General features: G+C 42.4%; 2 protein-coding genes across 9 annotated transcripts in view; one reads left to right on the top strand and one right to left on the bottom strand.

The window, feature by feature from the left end:
- Positions 1–11621, bottom strand: part of BAG5 (BAG cochaperone 5) — a 90341-nt gene extending 78720 nt beyond the window's left edge. For 3 of the 6 annotated variants that reach the window (XR_009557147.1, XR_009557148.1, XR_004691953.2), the window contains exon 1: positions 11374–11592. Coding sequence is in view for 3 of the 6 variants with exons in the window: in XM_060271663.1 (XP_060127646.1) it covers positions 7554–8906 (1353 nt within the window). In the remaining 3 variants the exon portion in view is untranslated. The other 3 variants (XM_060271663.1, XM_035105211.2, XM_035105220.2) reach the window with 3 other exon arrangements.
- Positions 9976–20034, top strand: LOC118080281 (cytochrome c oxidase assembly factor 8). Of its 3 annotated transcripts, XM_035105275.2 has the most exons (6): positions 9976–10620; positions 10745–10815; positions 15459–15656; positions 16232–16295; positions 16837–16927; positions 18392–20034. In XM_035105275.2, the coding sequence occupies exons 2-6, from the start codon at positions 10750–10752 to the stop codon at positions 18489–18491; spliced, it is 519 nt and encodes a 172-aa protein (XP_034961166.1). In that variant the 5' UTR covers positions 9976–10620; positions 10745–10749; the 3' UTR covers positions 18492–20034. The 3 variants fall into 3 exon arrangements, with proteins under 3 accessions (XP_034961166.1, XP_034961147.1, XP_034961156.1); XM_035105256.2 differs by lacking the exons at positions 9976–10620; positions 10745–10815 and adding an exon at positions 11690–12008; XM_035105265.2 differs by lacking the exons at positions 9976–10620; positions 10745–10815 and adding an exon at positions 11867–12156.
- The last annotated feature ends 318 nt before the right edge of the window (positions 20035–20352 follow it).

Genomic DNA, 20352 nt, shown 5'->3' with positions numbered 1-20352 from the left:
TTGATATTGAATGTCTGTCCCATTCACATGGTAAAGGTAAAGGGACCCCTGACCATTAGGTCCACTCTGGGGTTGTGCGCTCATCTCGCATTATTGGCCGAGGGAGCCGGCGTATAGCTTCCAGGTCATGTGGCCAGCATGACAAAGCCGCTTCTGGCAAACCAGAGCAGCACATGGAAACGCCGTTTACCTTCCCGCTGTAGCGGTTCCTATTTATCTACTTGCATTTTGACGTGCTTTCGAACTGCTAGGTTGGCAGGAGCTGGGACCAAGCAATGGGAGCTCACCCCGTCACAGGGATTCGAACCGCCGACCTTCTGATCAGCAATCCGTAGGGCTCAGTGGTTTAACCACAGCGCCACCTGGGTCCCATCCATGGTATGGATGTCAAAAATGATGGGCAGATGAGAGGAGCCTCCCCCTTTCTTACCTTTCTGCTCTCCCAGCCTGGCTCACATCTGGTATCAAGAGCCAGGCTTAGGGCAAGAATTTGGGTGGTAATCTACAGAAAGATGAGATGCAGTAACTCAGCAGGCATTTTTTAATGAATATCCATCGTACAGCAACTCCCAAGGACATAATGTTCCCATTTTCTTTCCGAAGAGTTTCTAAATTAAGCTGCAATTACTATTTTTTACTGCTAGTTTTATTGACCATTTCAGGTTTTTTCCTAAAGCTTGTCTGCCACTGCTTATGTAGTGTGAACTGCCTTGAGGTGGCACAGAAGTGTGGCACACAGACTTCACTAACCCGGAAGTAGTACCTCGGGTTAAGAACTTTGCCCCAGGATAAGAACAGAAATTGTGTGTTGGCGGCGCGGCAGCAGCGGGAAGCCCCATTAGCTAAAGTGGTACCTCAGGTTCAGAACGGTTTCAGGTTAAGAATGGACCTCCGGAACGAATTAAGATCATAACCAGAGGTACCACTATAGAAGCAAGTAACATGGTAAAAACAGAGTGGAATGCAATCTGATCATCTATAAGATATGCCATTCATATTATAACCATTTTACAGATGGATAGCTAAGGGCTTTTCTGCACCATTGCAGTCATTGCCAGTTTATAGAACAAAGTCTAGGTGCCTGAGTTGTGCTTCTCTTGAGGCAATATTAAATCGTATACCTGTGTCATATCCTGCCCAGAATTATGGGAGTATGCACATGGACAGCCGTGCTGAACTGGAACAGAAGGGTGGACCAAGATAATTTCTGTTCCCTTCCAAACCTTATGACTTCCACATCCAAGTAAATTTACATTCATTGTGTTAGTCTTAGGTATACTGTAAACACAATGGCACTCATGCAACCACACCCAGTAGCTCAGGCTTGCTGTCCTAACCATGCAGCTACTAGATAATATTCCCTTTGGAATAAAGAGAAAATCAAACCCAGCAGGAATTAGGGATGACTCTACCTTTAAAAGAAAACACCAACAGAGAACAAACCAGAATCTGCTAATTGAGCTGACACATGCCAGAGGACTCTTCATACTATGTTATAAAGAAATTGCTACCGGCAGTGTCAGGAAATGAAACAACTCTAAGAACAGAGAACACTCCCCCCACCCCCTATGAACTAGACTGGTACTTAGCAGAAGAAACATTATTACAAGAGACACACCTGTCAACAAAAGACAGGAAGTGTGCATGTACACGAAAGCTCATACCTATGACAAACTTAGTTGGTCTCTAAGGTGCTACTGGAAGGATTTTTTATTTTTTATTGTGCATGTAGTTTAATAAGAGGCATGGTGTTAAGGTTAGGCTAGGATGTTGCTATTATTCAGGTTTTGGCAAGAGCAGAATTCAGCTGCCTTTACTATGATGAGGACTGCTCACCAGAGAACACTGCCTAGTAAACATACTGTACGTACTTTTTCTCTCTTCTCTCAATCACAGGGGATGCTTGTGTCTTGCTAACTTTTCCAACTACCTGTAAATGGCAGAGCAGACTCCGCTACTGCCCTGTGTCCTATCATGATCTTTTAGACTAGGTGTGGAGGCATTTTCAATGGTTTCCAGTCTGGGGTAGGTTAAAAAAAAGTAGAGATTCAACAAATATCCCTGATGCTTGGAGGTACTACTTCCTAGTAGATACCCCATGTTGCTTCAGCATACAGTAGTACCTCGGTTTAAGAACAGCCCTGTTTACGGACTATTCGGTTTACGAACTCCGCAAAACCAGAAGTAGTGTTCCGGTTAGCAAACTTTACCTCGGTCTATGAACGGAAGCTGAGCGGTGGAAGGGCGCCGGCGGCGAGAGGCCTCATTAGGGAAAACCACCTCGGTTTAAGAACGGACTTCCGGAACGAATTAAGTTCGTAAACCGAGGTACCACGGTACCATGTTTTTGCTTCTTCCATTTTACTCACAAGTTCCAGCTCATTCTGAACAGCCAGCTGCTCACCACATAATAGTATATGAAACTCTCCTCTTCCTTGTCAAGAGGCATCAGCGTGAACTAGCATAAAAGCAAGCTGCATGCTAAACAGTAGTTTGATCACCTTACTTCTTAGGTTTTGCACTTGGCAGATGAGGCTGTAAATAATTAAGACAGAGATGTAGGGCAAGCCTTAATAAATCACTGTGAGTTATTTCTTGTTCTCTTGATACCTTTTCTGATTAAGTTTCTTGAAAGGCAGGTTTTTAAGGAGCTCCTCCAAGACAGAAGCTTGTCTGACAAAACTGGAACAGAAGTATTATAATTGCCACTGTGCTCCTATTATATTTTAAAGTTTTTCCCCCAGAGGAACTGCTCAGAAAGTAGGGCTAGAGGGGAATCTATTAAAGTTATCACAGCAGCAATCAAATTAGCTTTCTATATTGGACACAGCAGCATCCAACATCCAATATTTGATAGTCCAGAGAAAGTTGCAAGGTCTACTTTGAATCAAGGCTTGGCCAAAGAATCTGTTTTCAGGCCCCCATTCAACCCTGGAAGGAAACGATGGCCCTGAACATGCACGGGGGACATTCATCTCACAGAACGAACATAGCCAGTCCTCACACATTTGAGATTAGGGTTTCCAGTTAATAGGATGCATCATCAAGAAGTATTGCCAAGCACAGGAAAATTAACTTTCTATGGAAGACTGCTCCTAAGGAAACATTCTTCCCAATATGTATCACATGATGACTAGCCGATGCCCTGAGAGGCCTATCTCTATTTGTTCTCTTTGTAAACATACTAATCTGCAAGAAGAAATCTAGTTTTCTAATCTGAAAATGGGGGTGGCCAAATGTCTTTTTGCACCTGAAGCAGGAAATCCAAATGGCACCCTCCTCAAAGAAGAATCCTGGAGAGAGAGAAAATTGCCATGCCTTAATGACATTGAATGTCTGCTGTCAGAGGAGACTGCCTCCCTCTACCTGAAGCAATTAAACAGAAAAAGAAGGCGGGTCTAATTACATGCAAATTATGTTAATGAAACATGAAGCACCTGCTGCAAAAAACACATTGTAGGGACAATTTAGAGAGAAGTAGCTGAAAAAGGTGGTGCTTCATCCTCTTTCTCCCCCGTCTCCCTGCTTCTACTTCTCATACCAAATAATTGGGTAGGGAAGGGATTCAGCTACACATTTAAGCAGAGCATGAAACCACAGGATGGGAGAATGCTGTTGCCCTCAGGTCCTGTTTGCAGTTTCCCATAGGTATTTGGGTTGGCCACTGTGAAACAGGATGCTGGACTAGATGGGCTACTGGCCTGATCCAGCAGACTCTTCTCATATAAGCATGCAGTTTGGCTAACACTGCTATTCTATGTATACTTTATGGGGGGGGGGTTCACTCCACTGAAATCAGCAAGACTTGCTTTCACTTAAAGGTAGAATAGGAGCATTTAGCACTTGCTACATTTAAAGGGGCTATCCTACATAGATGATAAAATATTTCCCAGTTCTGTTTATTAGACTCAGACCTTTTAGAAAAGGTCTGTTAACCAGAGCCTAAAGATAAGGTGCTTAAATGTTTTCACTAACCTGTGATGTTTTATTATACACCGCTTTTAGTGATGTTACATTTCCATTCTTTATCAAAAAGTGGGGAAGGCAAATCTTCATTTTAAACATACACCTAGACCAGTTTGCTAAGTACAGAGGAAAAGTGTCATTCTTGCACTGTTATATGGAAAGTCCATTATCAAAAGAAGGAAAAGAGTTTTATCTTGAAATGAATTATCAAGAAGAAAAGCATAAAAATGCTTTATTAGGAATATCTGATGAATTTGTACACACCAAAACAATTCTATACTGTACATAAAAACGAAGTCAATACACTTTATGAAAAGCAGTTTTTATACAAGTCTAACATGTCAATTAAATTTTAAGAAAAATGAGGAACAAAAAGCACAATCTGTACCACCAAGTGCTGGGACCTAGAAGCAGCTTAAGTGCAGGAACTCATTTCAACAGTTTGTTGATCACAGCAAAAGAATAGTTAAATCCAAAAGATCAGAGGAAAAATAATTGATCGTGGTTGCTGGCAAATATATCAGAACAAGGCTGCTTGGATCAACCCTTTCCTAAAGCAATACAATCATAATCTGGGGGGAAAAATAGTATCATGATGTTTAAAGATTCAGCAAAATCACATCACTATGCTTATTTTGCTACAATGTCATGGCACTCCATACAGAAAAGATTTTAATTGTTTTAAAAAATGCAGACTGAGTTGGTCCAGTGCTGAGTAATTCAAAAGCAGGAAACATCTTTAGCCAACTGAAATGGAAAGAAGCATATTTCCTAGCCTGGTTGCATATTGAATACAAAAAGTACATTCTTCAAAGCACAAAACAAGGATTTCTTACAATCCACATTAACTGACTTTTTGGTTTAGCTTGTTTAGTTCACTATTTTGATTCATGCATAAACTGATTATGATAAGTTTAAATGATGTACATTGAAACTCATGAAATAGGCATTCTTCTTTAAAAAGAAAACCGGGCGAGTTTAGCTTTTGTAATATGTCTTCATCATACGATTTTCTGTTAAATCGGCACCTATGACATGCTACATAACTATGAGAAGCAAATCTTAGGAATGGGTATAAATAATGGGAGTCTATAGTTAAAGAACAGTATTCCCCTGGCAGGTAATATATGAACATTTAAGTATGTTTACAAAAACATGAAAGATGAAATCACTAGAAAAAAATAAGTACCATGAATCTGTTAACTGAAACATTAATAAGCATTGTTTAGTTGTCACCTCCTGAAGTAAACATTCCATCTGAAGCCAAATCCAGGAGCTCCTTATACAGTGAGAGTTCTATACATCTGAAGTTCTCACATAAACAATAGCTTCATCAATGAATCTGAAGTCAGTGCAGCAGTGTATGCAAAGGGGAATAGGGGAAACATGCATGTTTTGAAAATAAAGTGACTTGGGGAACCCAAGGCACATGGGAACTCTGTATGCACACAACTTAGGTTCAAAACCTTTATGGCTAAAAGAACCTACTGAAAGTGAACTACTTTTAGTTATAGATGCTAACCAATTCATTAAAGACTCAAACTAGAAAAAAAGCAGGAAAGGGTAAAGGGTAAAGGAAAGACATTCACGGTGAAGCATCCAACAAGTCTATCATTTAGCATTGGGTTCTATTTAACCTAGACTGAAACTGAATCCATAAATTTCCTTGACAAAAATTTGCTAAGCAAGTTCCTATAAACACAAAGAGGTAACACCAAGCTTTGAACAAGCTTCTTGTCCTGTGAATATGGCAGAATATTTTTTTATCCATATTAGAGCTGAAGGATAGAAGCAGTCTGAAGGGTAGACTACTTCACTGGGAAGCAGCATGTAGCCAGCTAGTCATAGCTATAAGGTGCTGTAAATTCAAGTGTCGCTTAAAAAGGCACGTCTCTTAAGGATAGCCTTGCTTCTCTTAATTGCATATTGAAACTCTATTTACAAATCCAAGATGTACAGTTATAAGCCATTTCAAAGAAATAATCTTCCATAAGCCAGTAATTTTGATTGCAGAAGCTATCTGAGAAACTCTGGTTACTTCTTTTACAACTTATTTCTACCTAATGCTGATTTCTGCATGCCACTAAGAATGCACTCTACAAACACTTTGATTGATGCTGGTTTCTTCTTCCCAAAACTACTAACAGGTTAGCATACAATCTACACTGAACATGAGTTCAGTTTATTTAGGAATATGGTCAGACATAATAAGATCTGACAGTAAGTTGTAAGGCTCCTCTAAGGATTCAGGGAATTCATTGGGTTAATGGGGGGGGGGGAGAAAGAAACACATAGCAGCAGTTACCAAATGATACATGCAACTATATCAATACAGCTAACACAATAGACAACTATGCTTCAATCAAAAATAGAAACACTTTGAAGTGTTTGCCATTCCAACTGCCTGAAAGATTCAAAACTATATAAGTATAGCAGACCACACACATCTTAGGCATATAAGTACAAACATCTTGCCATCACACATAGCTAAGGATACTATCATAGCTCACCAAAAATAACTAAAAGCAACTAAGTCCAGAAGGATTTGGGGCGTATCAGGAACACATGAAACTGTGACGAACACCAATGGTTTCCGGCCAAATTCATGTGTAAACGCACTTACTTCATTTTTTATCATGCCAAAAGCTGTAATTTCATTCAAACCAGAAAAATGCAAAGGAGTCATTTAGAAGCTGCCCAGTGTGTCAGGAAGCAAGTTATTTTAGACATCACAAAATCTGGCTAAAGTAGTTTCACAACCATTAAGAGCCCAGGTTTTTTTGGGGGGGGGGTGAAGGGAGGTGTCTCTTGGCTATTGAAGAATTCAGCTTAATTCTTCAAACACTATATTTTATTGTTTTTCAACAACATGTAGAATTTTTTCCAACCTATGCTGTCAGCCCTGGTTTATAAACAGAAAACTGCTTTCAGAATGACCACTATGAATCAGTGTAACTGCACACAACCTACGCCTATATGAATCAGTACATTGCTTCAAAATGCAGCCTGCAGTTTATGCCCAAGTGCAAAAACTGTTTTTACACACAGTCCTATATTAGCCCCTATTAAACACTGTATGTAATCAGCCAAACCTTAGGCAAGAGATCAGCGAGACTAAATCAAATGCACATACAAAAAAGGCCATGACCAATTTGCATTTAATCCTTTGGATCGTAACTGTGCAGTGGCAGAAATATGTGACATCTAAGGTGGTTTATGGCTAACAGACATTAGCTCTTTGTCTTCTCTTCATCAGTTTCACTTTGACTCCTTAAAGAAAACATGTTGGACAGATAGCTTTCTCTCACTGTATAGAAGAATTCTATACAGGATGGTTTGGCAGTTCTGCAACACTTCATCAAAAATCATGGAGGAAAGATGGCTGTGACCAAAACTAACACAAATGGCATGATTGCTGTCATTGCCTGACTGCGACAACACAAGACAGCTGCAGCATAGCTCAGTCCAACATTTACTTGGCCTGTAAGTGATGAGCAAATAAACTTTTGGTCTTGTGTCATTTATGGGAGATTGGTCGGCGTAAAGTGCAAGAGAGAAAGCAATGTCCAGCACAAGACCTCTGTTATTTAATATTCCCATTCATCTGTTTTCATGTCTAAGTAGTAAAGAATATTCTGTGCAAGCTTCACTGCCTGCTTCCTGGCTGCTTTTGAGTGCTCATCCCCTTGTGGGTCTATAGCATCAAGTGCTAGAAGTTGTTTGGTGAGGAGCTCCTCTAGTCTCATGTAGTTCTTATCAGTTCTGTTTCCATCGAAGGACAGCACCTCTTGCTGAATTTGGGACACGTTTCCAAGAATATTCCAAACAGCTTTATGTGATGCGGGTTCTGCTTCTGTTTGCTCTGCAAACATTTGTCGCTTGACAAGTGCTTCCTTTAAGTCAATATATGTTATGAGGGTTTGTACTTCTATCACTGCTCTCCTCCTGGCTTCTCTGATACAAGGATTTTTGCCTGGACTCACTTCATCCAACTGTGCAATTAACCCTTGCAGTTCTGCTTTTGACTTCAGGTATAAATCTGAAGCTCTCTCCACTTTTGAAAGAGAAGCATAAATCTCTTTCATTTTTGTGCGGATTTCCTCAATTTTTATAATGCACCTGTTTTGTGCCAAGTCATAAGCAGAAGTGGCATCAGCTTCTTCTTCAAGATCCAGGTATTTCTGCAATTTATTGATCTCCTCCACAACTTCTTTACGGTAGTTTCTTATTTCTGGACGGCCACATACATCTAAGGCATCCAGATCAGCAATCAGGCCAGTGAGCACGCAAGATAAATGTCTACAGGTCTCATTGTTATTTACTCCCATTAAAACAGCAATAAGGGTCCCTTTCGCTTTGTTCACATCAACCATGACAGAATTAATCTTAGAGACAGAAGGATGTGCATCACTGGACAATGGTAGTGAAGGCTGCTGCTTTGTACAACTGTCTATAATTTCTTGAACAGCACATACTTTGGTCAGAGTGCGATACCTGGCTTTCCGTAAAGAGAGTTTACCTCCAGTTTTCACCTGAGTGAGCCTAAAGATGATATCTTGAATACCTTCTTCAAATTCCTCAGTTACACAATTGCCTCCTTTGTAAAAAGCTGTGATTTCTTGTTCCACCAATGATTGTGCTTCATTAAACAGGGATTCAATCTCCAACCTTTGGGGGTGGTTTGCATTCTGCTCCAGTTCCTTAAGCAGTCTTTCAGTTTCCTGGGCAGCCCTCTTCCTGGCTTGCTGAACATCACCTCTGCCTTCAGCATCCACAGAATCGATTTCAAAAAGTTGTTTAGTCAAAACTCTCTCTAGTTTCTTGTAAGCTCTGTCACTAGACAGACCACTGAAGGATATTACTTGTGACTCAAACTCTTTGACTTCTTTCTGTATTTCTTGTAGCCTCTTAATGGAAGGATGTTGGTTACCCATATCCATACTTTTTCTTCATCCAGTTCCAACAGAGCTAGAAATAATGCAAAGATACAATCAAATATAACTGATGCTTGAAATACATGCCTGCTTGCTAGTCAATATTTTGAAAATTCAACTTTTCTGCTCTAATTCTACAAAGACCTAACATTTCACTTTTTACCAACATCTAGTCTTGGAAATACCTGTCCACAAACAAAAGAGGACTTTCCCTATGGATGTCCCATTGGGTTTCATGAAATGGTAGTTTAAAAAGCATGACATCTCTGGATCTTTTTGAACAAAGTATTTTAAAAGGGTATCTCCTAGAATTTTGTCTACTGTCACACACTAACCACCTGATCCTATGCATTTTAACTAAAGTAGTAAACTGTGTTTCATGAGCCTCTCTTGCCCCCCCAATCATATGCACACCAAGAAGAGGGTTTTCTTTCCTTTGTCATTAGACATCACAGGCGAGGCAGAACAAAGTAGCTGATGCACTAAGGAAGAAAATTAAAGATGATAGTGCCACCTGCTTCCCAAACATTACTTTTCTGGTGCTAGAAAAAGGCAGCAACTAAACAAGGAAAAGAAGATACAGTGCCGCTCATCTTCACTTGCCCTGGTCAGACTAGTAATGAGATACATAATATAACCAGTACAGTCAGTACTTCACTTGCACTTTCCCCTCTCCAACGCCCCCAGCAATAAGGCAGCTGTGCACTCTCATCATTTCAAACCACGGCAAGCAGCCCTGCGGCCAGGCAACATCTCAATACCTCCTTGGGAACTTCCCAATTCCCTCCCTGCCTATATGGCCTTGTCTCCAGTTCATCCGTCTCTTGCTGTCGCCGTCCTCCCACCCGGGAGCTCCCCCTCCCTGCCCCACCCACCACCCCACATACACACAAAGACAGAGGCGCCCGCCCCGTTCTCACCCCAGCGAGAAGCACCTCGGGGGAAGCGAGTCCCCGTGCACAGAGCTTGATCCCCCGCCCCCTATATCAACCCTACATTCCTGCAGGAAGGAAGCCGGGAATCAGCCCTGAGCTCGGGCCGCTTCCCCCCAGGCGGAGTTCGCGGGCAGCCTCCCTCGCCGCCCTCGGTCCCCAGTGACTTCACAATGCCGGACACTCTAATTCCGCCTGGGGTCCGAGTCGCTTCTCCGGGAGCGGCTCAAAGCGGGAGGGGGGCGCCAGGAAAACGGGAAGCAGGCAGCTTCAGCAGCCAGAAGGAGATCGATGGAGGAAGGCGGGGGGGGGGGAGGAAGGAAAATCCCCCTCGCCGTGTTTTGCCAGGCCTAGGCCGGCATCTCCCTCTCCCAGCAACTTTAAAATACGTGAGATCCTTTCCCCGCCCCACAGGGGGATTCCCTCTCCCCTACAGGGTGTAGTAGTCACTCACCCAGTCCTACTATGCCTTGCCCTCGCTACAGAGACGCCTCCCAGCTGCCACTTCTCCTCCCGGCCAAGCAATCCTACAACCGGTGTCCAAATGCGCCCGCGCGTGCCATGATGCCCACGCCGCGGTTTCCAATCCGCGCAACAAGGCCCAGGCGGCTCTGCAAACCCCCCCCCCAAAAAAACACCACTCCTCTGCCCGTCCCCGCAAGTAGGTAGGGTCGGCCTCTTCCCACCGGCGTTCCCAAAGCGTTCGTCCCCTCGGATCAAACCATTGCACCTACCGACCAACCTCTCCTGCGTATAATCCGCTTTTGGCAAGAGGGTGAAATTACCGGGTGAGCAAAAGAGGCGCGTCACGGCCGCTCTGCGTCCCGAGACCCTCCCCTACCCAGGTCGGGCCCTTCCCAAGTTGCCCCAATAGCCCTGGAACTTTTCACTTTTATTTTGTTTTTAAACCAGGCAATATGGGATCTACAACCCTACGCAGCAGCGTATTCATCTGGAAGGAAGCCAGTGTGCGAAAGCGAGAGGTAAGGATTATTACTATCCTCCTCACCAACTGGAGCAACTTGTTACTATGCACTTTGGCGTTTTTATATTGCAAACCACCCTACGGTATAGTAGTTTAATAAATAATAACAACTTCCAGTAGACACGGGTTGTGAGCATGACGGTGGGGCGAGCCCTGCCCCTCTTCCCCGCCTTTCTTATTAGGTGAAAGCCCTTCTCCGGCCACCCTGGCTGCAATATCTCCCTCTCACTTACCACTCACACGTAGTCGTTTTAAAGCCGGCACTTACTCGCCTTCCTATTCCAGCCCCTAGTATGGCTTCCCGTCTTCTGATTAATTATCTCTCCCTCAACACGCAAGCGGAGCAAGGACCTACCAGCCGCCGCGCTGCAACACCGAGTGCCTCGCACCGGGTTCCCACGACCACTTGTCACGAGTCTCTCTGAACCCGCAACCAAGGGCGTGAGATTGGGGGCCTCCATTTTTATTTTAGCTTCGCCTTATTCTTCTTTCCTCAGGGGATACTCATAATAAACAACAACAGGCCTTTTAGCCCCTCGCCCACCCGGCCCCTCACCTTTCTGGTCAGCGCATCGCCTCTCCTTCAGGGGCGCCGGGGAGGCGCAGCGAGGCGACTTCCGGCTCGCTCCCTCTGCGCCAGCCGTGCCACGCCGGCCATCCCACAGCTACCAGGCTCCTTTCAGCCCCGCCGTCTCCGGACTCCGCCGGCCAACCCACCGTCGCCTCACACTCTCCTCCTTTCCCTCAGCTTAGCCTGCCTTAACCTGAGGCGGGGACTAACCTGAGCCTCTCTTGGCGCGTGTGCGCATGCGCCCTCGTCTTTTTTTTCCTCTCCGCCTTCCCCGCCCTACGGCTATTTGTTGAGGCTGTAGAGGGATTTCGGCGTTCGCGACGCCCTGCCGTAAAGCGGAAAGACAGAAGTCGACCGTTGCCTGTTATCGAGGGTTGGATCGGACCTTGCGCGCGCCGGTTATCTGCCCGGCGACCGGGTGGAAGGGGTCGTCGTGCGCATGCGTCGGTTGTGCGCGAAAGATGGCGGCGGCTGTGAAGAGCCGAGTTTCCCTCAGCCGCCCGGCGGTGGCGGCGGCTTCACGTGCATCTTGCGGCCGTTTTTCTTCCTCGTCCCCCGGGGGTTCCCCTCGCGGCGGAGGGCCTGAGGCCGGGGGTGTATCTCCGCCCCACGAAAGCCGGGTAATGGAAGTTGTGGGGGAGATTGGAGGCGAGGGAAAGTATGTCGGGGGTTTCCCCTAAGACACCAAACGGTGGTGCGTCCCAAGTTCATTTACTCGGGAGTAAGCCCTGTTCAGCACAGCGAGCCTTAGTTCCAAGGAAACTTTGGGTGAGGTTATTGCTGCTTGTATTTGTTTCAAACTCAGGCTTCGGGCTTTCCAACCTAATTCTTATTTTTTCCGTTTCATTTCTTATATTATCATTATTTATTATATTTATTCATACCCACTGTTTCACCTGAAGGGGACTCAAACTGGCTATTTATGCCCCACTATTCAAGGAGGTCCGAACCTACGTGTCTCTTCTTACTCATTACAGCCTATATTCTGCTTTTCCTACATTGAGTCAAGGCAGCCTGCTTGGTTCTCTTCTCTCTCTCCCCCATGGTATCCTCACAACAACCCTGTGAGGTAGGTGAGGCTGCAGGGGAAGTAACTGGCTCAAGGTCACCAGGTGGGCATTTGAACCTGGATCTTGCCCCGCCCCGTCCTGGTTTATAAGACCAGCAAACCACTACACCATACTGGTTCCTTTCCATCCCCATTTTGTCATCATAACAACTGTGAGGCAGGTCAGGCTGAGGGATGGGGATGTGGGAAGCTGCTTTGAATCATTAGGTCACTGCAGTGGCCATCACTTCAGGGTTTCAAGCAGGAGTCATCCATGGCCCTACCTGCAGTTGCTAGACATTAAACGTGGGGCTTTTTGCATGCAGTGGGAGTTGTTCAAGACACCTGGAGAGTTTAAGGTTAGGAAAAGCTGGTGTAGTGGTTGACCCAAGATTATGAAGTTAAAATGGGGAAGGATTTCACAGACACCACAAGGGTAATCTAGTCCAATCCCCTGCCATACAGGTATCTTTTTACCCCATGTGGAGCTCGAACTCACAACCCACAACAAATTTAAGAGTCTCATGCTCTACATCAGGCATCCCCAAACTTCGGCCCTCCAGATGTTTTGGACTACAATCCCCATCATCCCTGACCACTGGTCCTGTTAGCTAGGGATCATGGGAGTTGTGGGCCAAAACATCTGGAGGGCCGAAGTTTGGGGGTGCCTTCTCTACATGTTTCCTTGAGCTACCTCTTCCAGTGTTTCTCGAACATGGGTACCCAACTGTTGCTGGACTACAACTCCCATCATCCCTGACCACTGGTTCTAGCTAGGGATGATGGGAGTTGTAGTTCAACAACAGCTATGAACTCAAGTTTGAGAAACACTGCTAGATGCTCCTTGAACTATTTTCCCAGGCAATCCAATCTTCCACTTTATTATTAACATTCTGTCACCGTTTACTTCAAAATCAGTTAGCATGTTTGTGAGCATTCCATGACATCACACAGCAGGTCAGTCAATGCCATCAATAGCTTCCAAATCATAGGTGACAACCGCTTTTTGGTCTTACTTATATGAGACAAAATAAGCACAAATAACTGTTAGCTGAATCCAGTGCTGCTTGTGCACTTAGTGTTTCCCAATTTTAGTTTGTCACACTTCTAAATAGTCCTTCATTCAAATGAATCCCTGGGCAGTTCACAAACAAATCAGTAAAATACAGATAAAAATGCATACTAACAATAAAACTTAAGAACAAAAATTAGCATCAAATACAATTTATCAACAGACCTAATCTGCAAATTCCAAAACCTTGGCCTGTAATTGGCACCACTAAAAGTTTGTAAGTGCATTTCAGTTTGGCAGTTTCAGTTTCAGTGAATAAGTGCATTTCAGTTTGGCACCAGAAGCCGATCAATTTACAGGTTGACTGAACCTGTGGGTGGGGAGGATTCTGTAGTCAGGACACCACTACAGAGATGGCTACATCCCCATGGATGGGACAGCCAGAAGGGCCTCCTGCTTATCGGCCTGGGTTAGCAAGACCCTGCCCCCAGCATCCTCAACACATTGCACCCTCCTCATTTCCCTACTTTCCCTGTGTTGTACAGAATAGGTCTGCAGAGGACTTCTGCTTGAAATTGATTGAACATGAGTATGTTGTTGTTGTTTGGCCGTTTAGTCGTGTCTGACTCTTCGTGACCCCATGGACCATAGCACGCCAGGCACTCCTGTCTTCCACTGCCTCCCGCAGTTTGGTCAAACTCATGTTGGTAGCTTCGAGAACACTGTCCAACCATCTCGTCCTCTGTCGTCCCCTTCTCCTTGTGCCCTCCATCTTTCCCAACATCAGGGTCTTTTCCAGGGAGTCTTCTCTTCTCATGAGGTGGCCAAAGTATTGGAGCCTCAGCTTCAGGATCTGTCCTTCCAGTGAGCACTCAGTTCTGATTTCCTTCAGAATGGATAGGTTTGATCTTCTTGCAGTCCATGGGACTCTCAAGAGGCTCCTCCAGCACCATAATTCAAAAGCATCAATTCTTCGGCGATCAGCCTTCTTTATGGTCCAGCTCTCACTTCCATACATCACTACTGGGAAAACCATAGCTTTAACTATACGGACCTTTGTAGGCAAGGTCCGTATAGTTAAAGCTATACATGAGTACAGTATAACTTAAATAAATGTATGTTGTGTTGTGTTCAAGCAAATGTATGTAAAAAAAACCCAACAGACACCTCGCCCCTGCACAGCTGGGAGCGATGTGCTCTGGGTTGCTGTGGGCAGAGCTTGTATGAGCAGCAGCACTCCCCCCTCCCATCTCTGCTTTTAAAAATAATTTATAAAGGCAGGTGCCTGAACACAACTACTGTGATTCTTTTAACATATTTACATATGATGGTATCTCAAAGTCTGATTGGGATGGGAAACTATCAACACATAGATATGAGCTGTATTCCAAAATGATAATGAACTGGCAAGCTATGCTGATTTGAATACTGTAGTTGCATACTGTTACTTATTGTCTTTCCTTTTTTTTTTTTAGAAACATGGCAAATTGTAGGTTTTAGTAGGTAGACACAGTGGATATTCTACAGTATTCTTGCACGGTGATCCTAGCCAAGTAAGGCCTAATCATTTAAAATGGATTTACTGCCAAGTGAGATACTGAAAACAAGCTTAATTTTGGTTTATGTTCTTCAGTTACTATGCATATGCCGTTTATTAGAATCCTGTATTGGGCAAATGCAGAAATTGGTGCTGGGTGTAAATCATCATTGTGAGTACCCCTGCTTTAATTTGTTAATTTTAAATTTTTTAGTCCTTTTGGCTACAAAGAGAGGCTAGGAAATACATGGTTATGGGCCACATAAATTATCTTTGATACCATACTGTAGTTGTTAGATTTTTCTCCCAATGTGAACTGGAACAAATGTGATCTGGAGACCTGTTAATGCTCACTTCTTAACTTTTTGTGTCTTGGGTACCTTGGGTTTTCAGATAAAATTGAAAAAGTTTGTGGTGCCTTTGTATGGGGGAAGAAACATACGGTACTATTAAAAAAAATCTCTTTTTTTAAGGCTTCAAGTTTTTGCCCTCCTTCACATTCTTGCCATGATTGGATTGGTCCTCCTGATCGATGTTCAAACCTCCGACCAGTAATGTTTTATATATCCAAACACGAATCCCCATTGGAACGAAGGCTTAGAGAGTTTAGACAGGAAACTCAGGTTTGGAATCAACAGTTCTGGGCAGACCAGAATATATCATTTAGAAAGGTAAGCATGTAGAGGAAGTGTAAAACCACTTGGTGGTGCTGAGAGTCCTTAAAAGTTTGTAGGGAGAATTGTTGAGAGGCATCCAACATATTTTTTTGCTGTTGCCTTCTTGTATGAGGCCTGATCTTTGCACCCCGTAGTTATTAAGACTAAAATAGAATCAGAAGAATAATTTTAACACATAAATGCCCCAAATAATATATTTTATGATGTCACTCTGGTAAAAATCACTGCCTGCAGGAACGAATTCAGCCTCTCCTGTTACAGATGGAAAGGACAGAGAGCTGAATGTACTGCTGTATGACCCTCTCCCAAGCCTGCAGGTCAAACCAAATAGATAACTAGGCCAGTAAGAAGTTACCCCAGTAATTTTCCTGCATTACAGATTGCTTATTTGCAAAATAATCCACAAATTGTTTGCTGAAGATCGTCTAGTCAGCCAGTTAATATATTTGATGGAATGGGATCGGGGATCATTAAAAGTCCTATACTTAGTAGCAGTTATTGCTGAGGTGAAATAAGCAAACTAAGATGCCAAAAACCTTATATTCTAAGATTTCCTGATCCTATTTCAGGAAAAAGAAGAATTTGTCTATTCCAAATTGAAAGCCAAAGGTCTACAACTGAGAGATGAAAAAGGTTAGATCATTGTTTCTACATTTCACAGTACTTTTCTTATGGGGAGGATTCTGGTTTACATTTTTTAAAATGTTCTAATCTAGCATAAATAATACTTATTTATTCAGCAAACTTTGTCTTTCTGTATAAGAGTGTTGCTCCTTGGCACTGAATTTACAAAACAGAGAGAGAACTCAGAGAAGAGTGTAATGAGAATCTTATAGTTTATGGCAGAAGCCTAGAGAGGTTGCACCAGAATTCCAGGTTGTGCTATGAATCTGCAGCTTCTCAGTTTCTAAGAAAGAAAGAAAAATTACTGCCCTTAAAAATCCCATAAAGCAAGTCACTATTATTCATTGATTACATATAGGAAAGAAAGCTGAGAGTTTGTGATTTATGGAAGACAAACGAAGACGTTCATAGCAAGACTTAAGACTACAGTCTGAGTGTTTGAAAATTCAAGTTCAGTTTTTGCAAGGAATTTATGTTTCAATGTTTGTACAGCACTGGTATGATGATTAAAACATTCTGACTTAGGTATTGTAATTTTTTTCTCTTTCAGGCCAGAAAATAACATTGTCTGCAGAAGAAATGGCTGAATTTTACAAAGCCTTTTTAAGTAAAAACTTTAAAAAGCATATTTATTATAACAGGTGAGAATATAATTCCTGGAACAATTGTGTCTCTTTATTTGTGTATTCAGTTCTATCTTTCTTGTTCATGTCTGCCTTTAAAACCACTTTTTTTTTTAGCAAAACCTTTTCTGAACCAAACAGATCTTGTTTCTTTGCTGCCACCTGATTCCCCATTTTGCTATTCCATTAAGAGTCAGAATCTTTGCTTCACCATAATTAATTATTTATGCTTTTCCTACTGTTATGCTAGGCATCATACAGAAATTTATAGTGCATAATCCTCTCTACAAATTCACAATTTAAAAAAACAAATATACATACAAAGAAAGGAATCACACAAATTGTGTTTGTATTTGTTTAAGTATGTTTATGAAAGAGTTGGGGGAAACCAATCCTCAGAGCTCCTCCATTCCCGTCCTTTCAGTGGCAGGGAGGGGATGTGGGGGGAGGGGGGAGGCCAAACCCAACCTATAATGGACCCCTTTGATTCTTAACGCACACGGGTACTACCGGTGGCAGAGGTGGACCGGTGGGTGGAGGGAAAACGAAGGGGCAGTGCTATATTGTATGTTTTGTTTGTCTTGTCTGTATAAAATTAATAAAAATTATTATAAAAAAAGGAATCTGGGAAGGAGGGGGATAACACTGAATCAGGTAACCAAGCAACTTTCTAAGGCATATTATTAACACAATATTAGTCTGCAGACTTATACTCACTTCCCTGGGAGCAGGTACCATTGAACTTAATGGTACTTACTACTGAGTAGATGTCATAGAATCATAGAGTTGGAAGAGACCACAAGGGCCATCCAGTCCAACACCCTGCCAAGCAGGAAACACCATCAAAGCATTCCTGACAGATGGCTGTCAAGCCTCTGCTTAAAGACCTTCAAAGAAGGAGACTCCACCACACTCATTGGCAGCAAATTCCACTGTCGAACAGCTCTTACTGTCAGGAAGTTCTGTGCATGGGTTCACTTCATTATAAATGTTTATTCCATCATTAAAAAGATATCCATCTGTCCTGGTGTTTACTTAGGTCAATGGTTTTGATATGCTGGGTCAAGTCTTTGATAAATATTTTTTGGTTTAGTTTTTACACATACCAGTAACTGTACTGTACAGAATCCTTTAAACAGAAATAACTGGGATGTCCCTTAAGCTAATTCTTTCCTCACTGCATTGGTATCACATTATTATAGCTTATGTAACTACAGATATAATTAGTCATCAAGTTTCTTTAAAAGCCTATCTGCAATATGTAGATACTTGCCTGGAGCCATGCATTATCACACATGGATTATGAAGTAGGGCATCTGAATAAGCACTTTAAAAACCTAAAGTAACTTTGCTTTAATTGGCAAGGAAAGAAAAAGCACCGATTAAGACATCTCAGAATCTTACATCTTTAACTGTCAGCAATAATTTCAATATGGCTAATTGTGTTTTATGTTGTTTTGTTTCCTTGGTTCTGAAATTTAGAGATTGGTATAAACGAAATTTTACCATCACATTTCTCATGGGACAAGTGGCATTTGAGAAAGCTTGCAAGAGATTTGGATTAAAAAAAGAGCGAAGCTGAAAGCTAGTAGGTCACAGTGCTGCATATATGTGATGAAAGGCCTAATTATTACTGGGATCTTAGTGGCGACCGTGGCTGTTTCTTAAAATCAGATATTTGAAGCTACATGAATGCAAGTTGAACAGCACTTCTCATTCTCCTGCAACGAAGCCAACTACCATTGTTTATGCAACAGAATCTTAGTTAAAAGCTTCCTTGGTGAGAGCTGAACTGCACCAAATAATGGAATCTTTCTTCCTGGTTTGAAAAATATGTCTGTATGCTCCATTATTTCATTGCCATCTTGATCTACAAGGGGACACTTATGTTCCAGAATGACTATTTTGTAGTAAGAAAAAGGAAAGCGCGTGAGCTACTCTTGAGGTAAACTTGGGCGGGGTGGGGGGATTAAATTATACAGTCAAACCTCGGTTGTCAAACCATTCCGGAAGCCTGTTCAGCTTCCGAAATGTTCGACAACTGAGGCACGGTTTCTGATTGGTTGCAGGAACTTGCTGCATTCAAGCGGAAGCCGCCTTGGGCAGTTGGCTTCCAAAAAACTGAGCATTTACATCCGGGTAAACGTTCCAAAACAGAGGTGTTTGGGATCTGAGCTTTGGCTGTACATAGTATGACAAAAGTACATGATTACAAGTGCAAAAATTCAATACTTAAATTCATTTAGCTCTAAAGTGTTTTCTAAAAGTATATTTGTAGACACTTTTTCAAATTACTTCTTTATAATAAAGGAACTGTAATAGTCTTAACACTCTGGGAATTAGATAAACCAACAGCTTTAGGATATATTGTCTGTTTACTGCTGCACCTCTCGTTGATGGCTTTGGACTACCTTGTGCTGGTTGTTTTATTATTAATTATTTCCTTTTATTCTGATTGCCAATTACCCTGCTGTCAAGAGAGAATGAATGTATATGCTCAGAAATGTAAGAGTGCTTCTAGACATCAGTTCACATTGGTAATTACTTTTAGATCGCCTACTGCTCTGCTGAGCATAAATGATGTGTGTCTCTCTGTTTAGCAGTTGTCTGTTCTAGCTTAACTGAATTTTGTGTGTTGAGCCAGAATTATACTGCATGCCTATTATCCTGTGTCTAGATAAAGCATAAATGTTCTTGTTTTAGGGAGCATTCAGCCTGCAATAGTCACACTTCTCAGTACATGCAAGGACTTCAGTCAGGTTTGGCTATATACCAAATTTGTTTTTTCAGAGAAGCTCACATCATACGCTCCCTCCATTATCAAATGACAATGAGTTTCCTCTACATATTAATTGCTCAGGATATAAATTTGAAGGAAGACAGCTTTTTTTGGAGGTATATTCAGGAGTAAGATCCACATACATGCCACTTAAGCATGCCCAAGGCTCTTCCTTCCACATAGTTGACATACTAAACCATCTCAAAATAGTATTGTACTTTTGTGCAGGTGTTGGCTGGCAAAGCATCATTAAGCATACTTTCTACACACATGCTCTTACATGGGATTCCCCCCCCCCCCGCCTCACTGATCTCAGAGTCAAAGTGCTTTTCTTTCTAGTTTATATCAGAACAGCTTCCATCAGATAAAATTGGTGGAATGTAAGAATGGTAACATTGTAAGCACTGCTACATAGGTTAGGCAGATAGTGCTTGTGAAGTAAGATGAAATAAATCAGTGATGGATCCTGATGATTCTTCTATTACATGAACAGTTATGAAATGGATTTGTGTACAGTATAAGACAATTGAAATAAGGAATAAAATTTATTTTAATTAGCTTTGTTTTCAGATTGACCAATTACATAAACACTAGAGAACTATCAAAGTGTTTGAGGAGAGTTCAGAATTAATTTCTCCTGTACTTAATAAAAGGTTTCATTTAA

This window comes from Zootoca vivipara, chromosome 1, assembly GCF_963506605.1.
Source record: "Zootoca vivipara chromosome 1, rZooViv1.1, whole genome shotgun sequence".
Taxonomy (NCBI): domain Eukaryota; kingdom Metazoa; phylum Chordata; class Lepidosauria; order Squamata; family Lacertidae; genus Zootoca; species Zootoca vivipara.
This window is presented reverse-complemented; position numbering and strand designations above follow the sequence as displayed.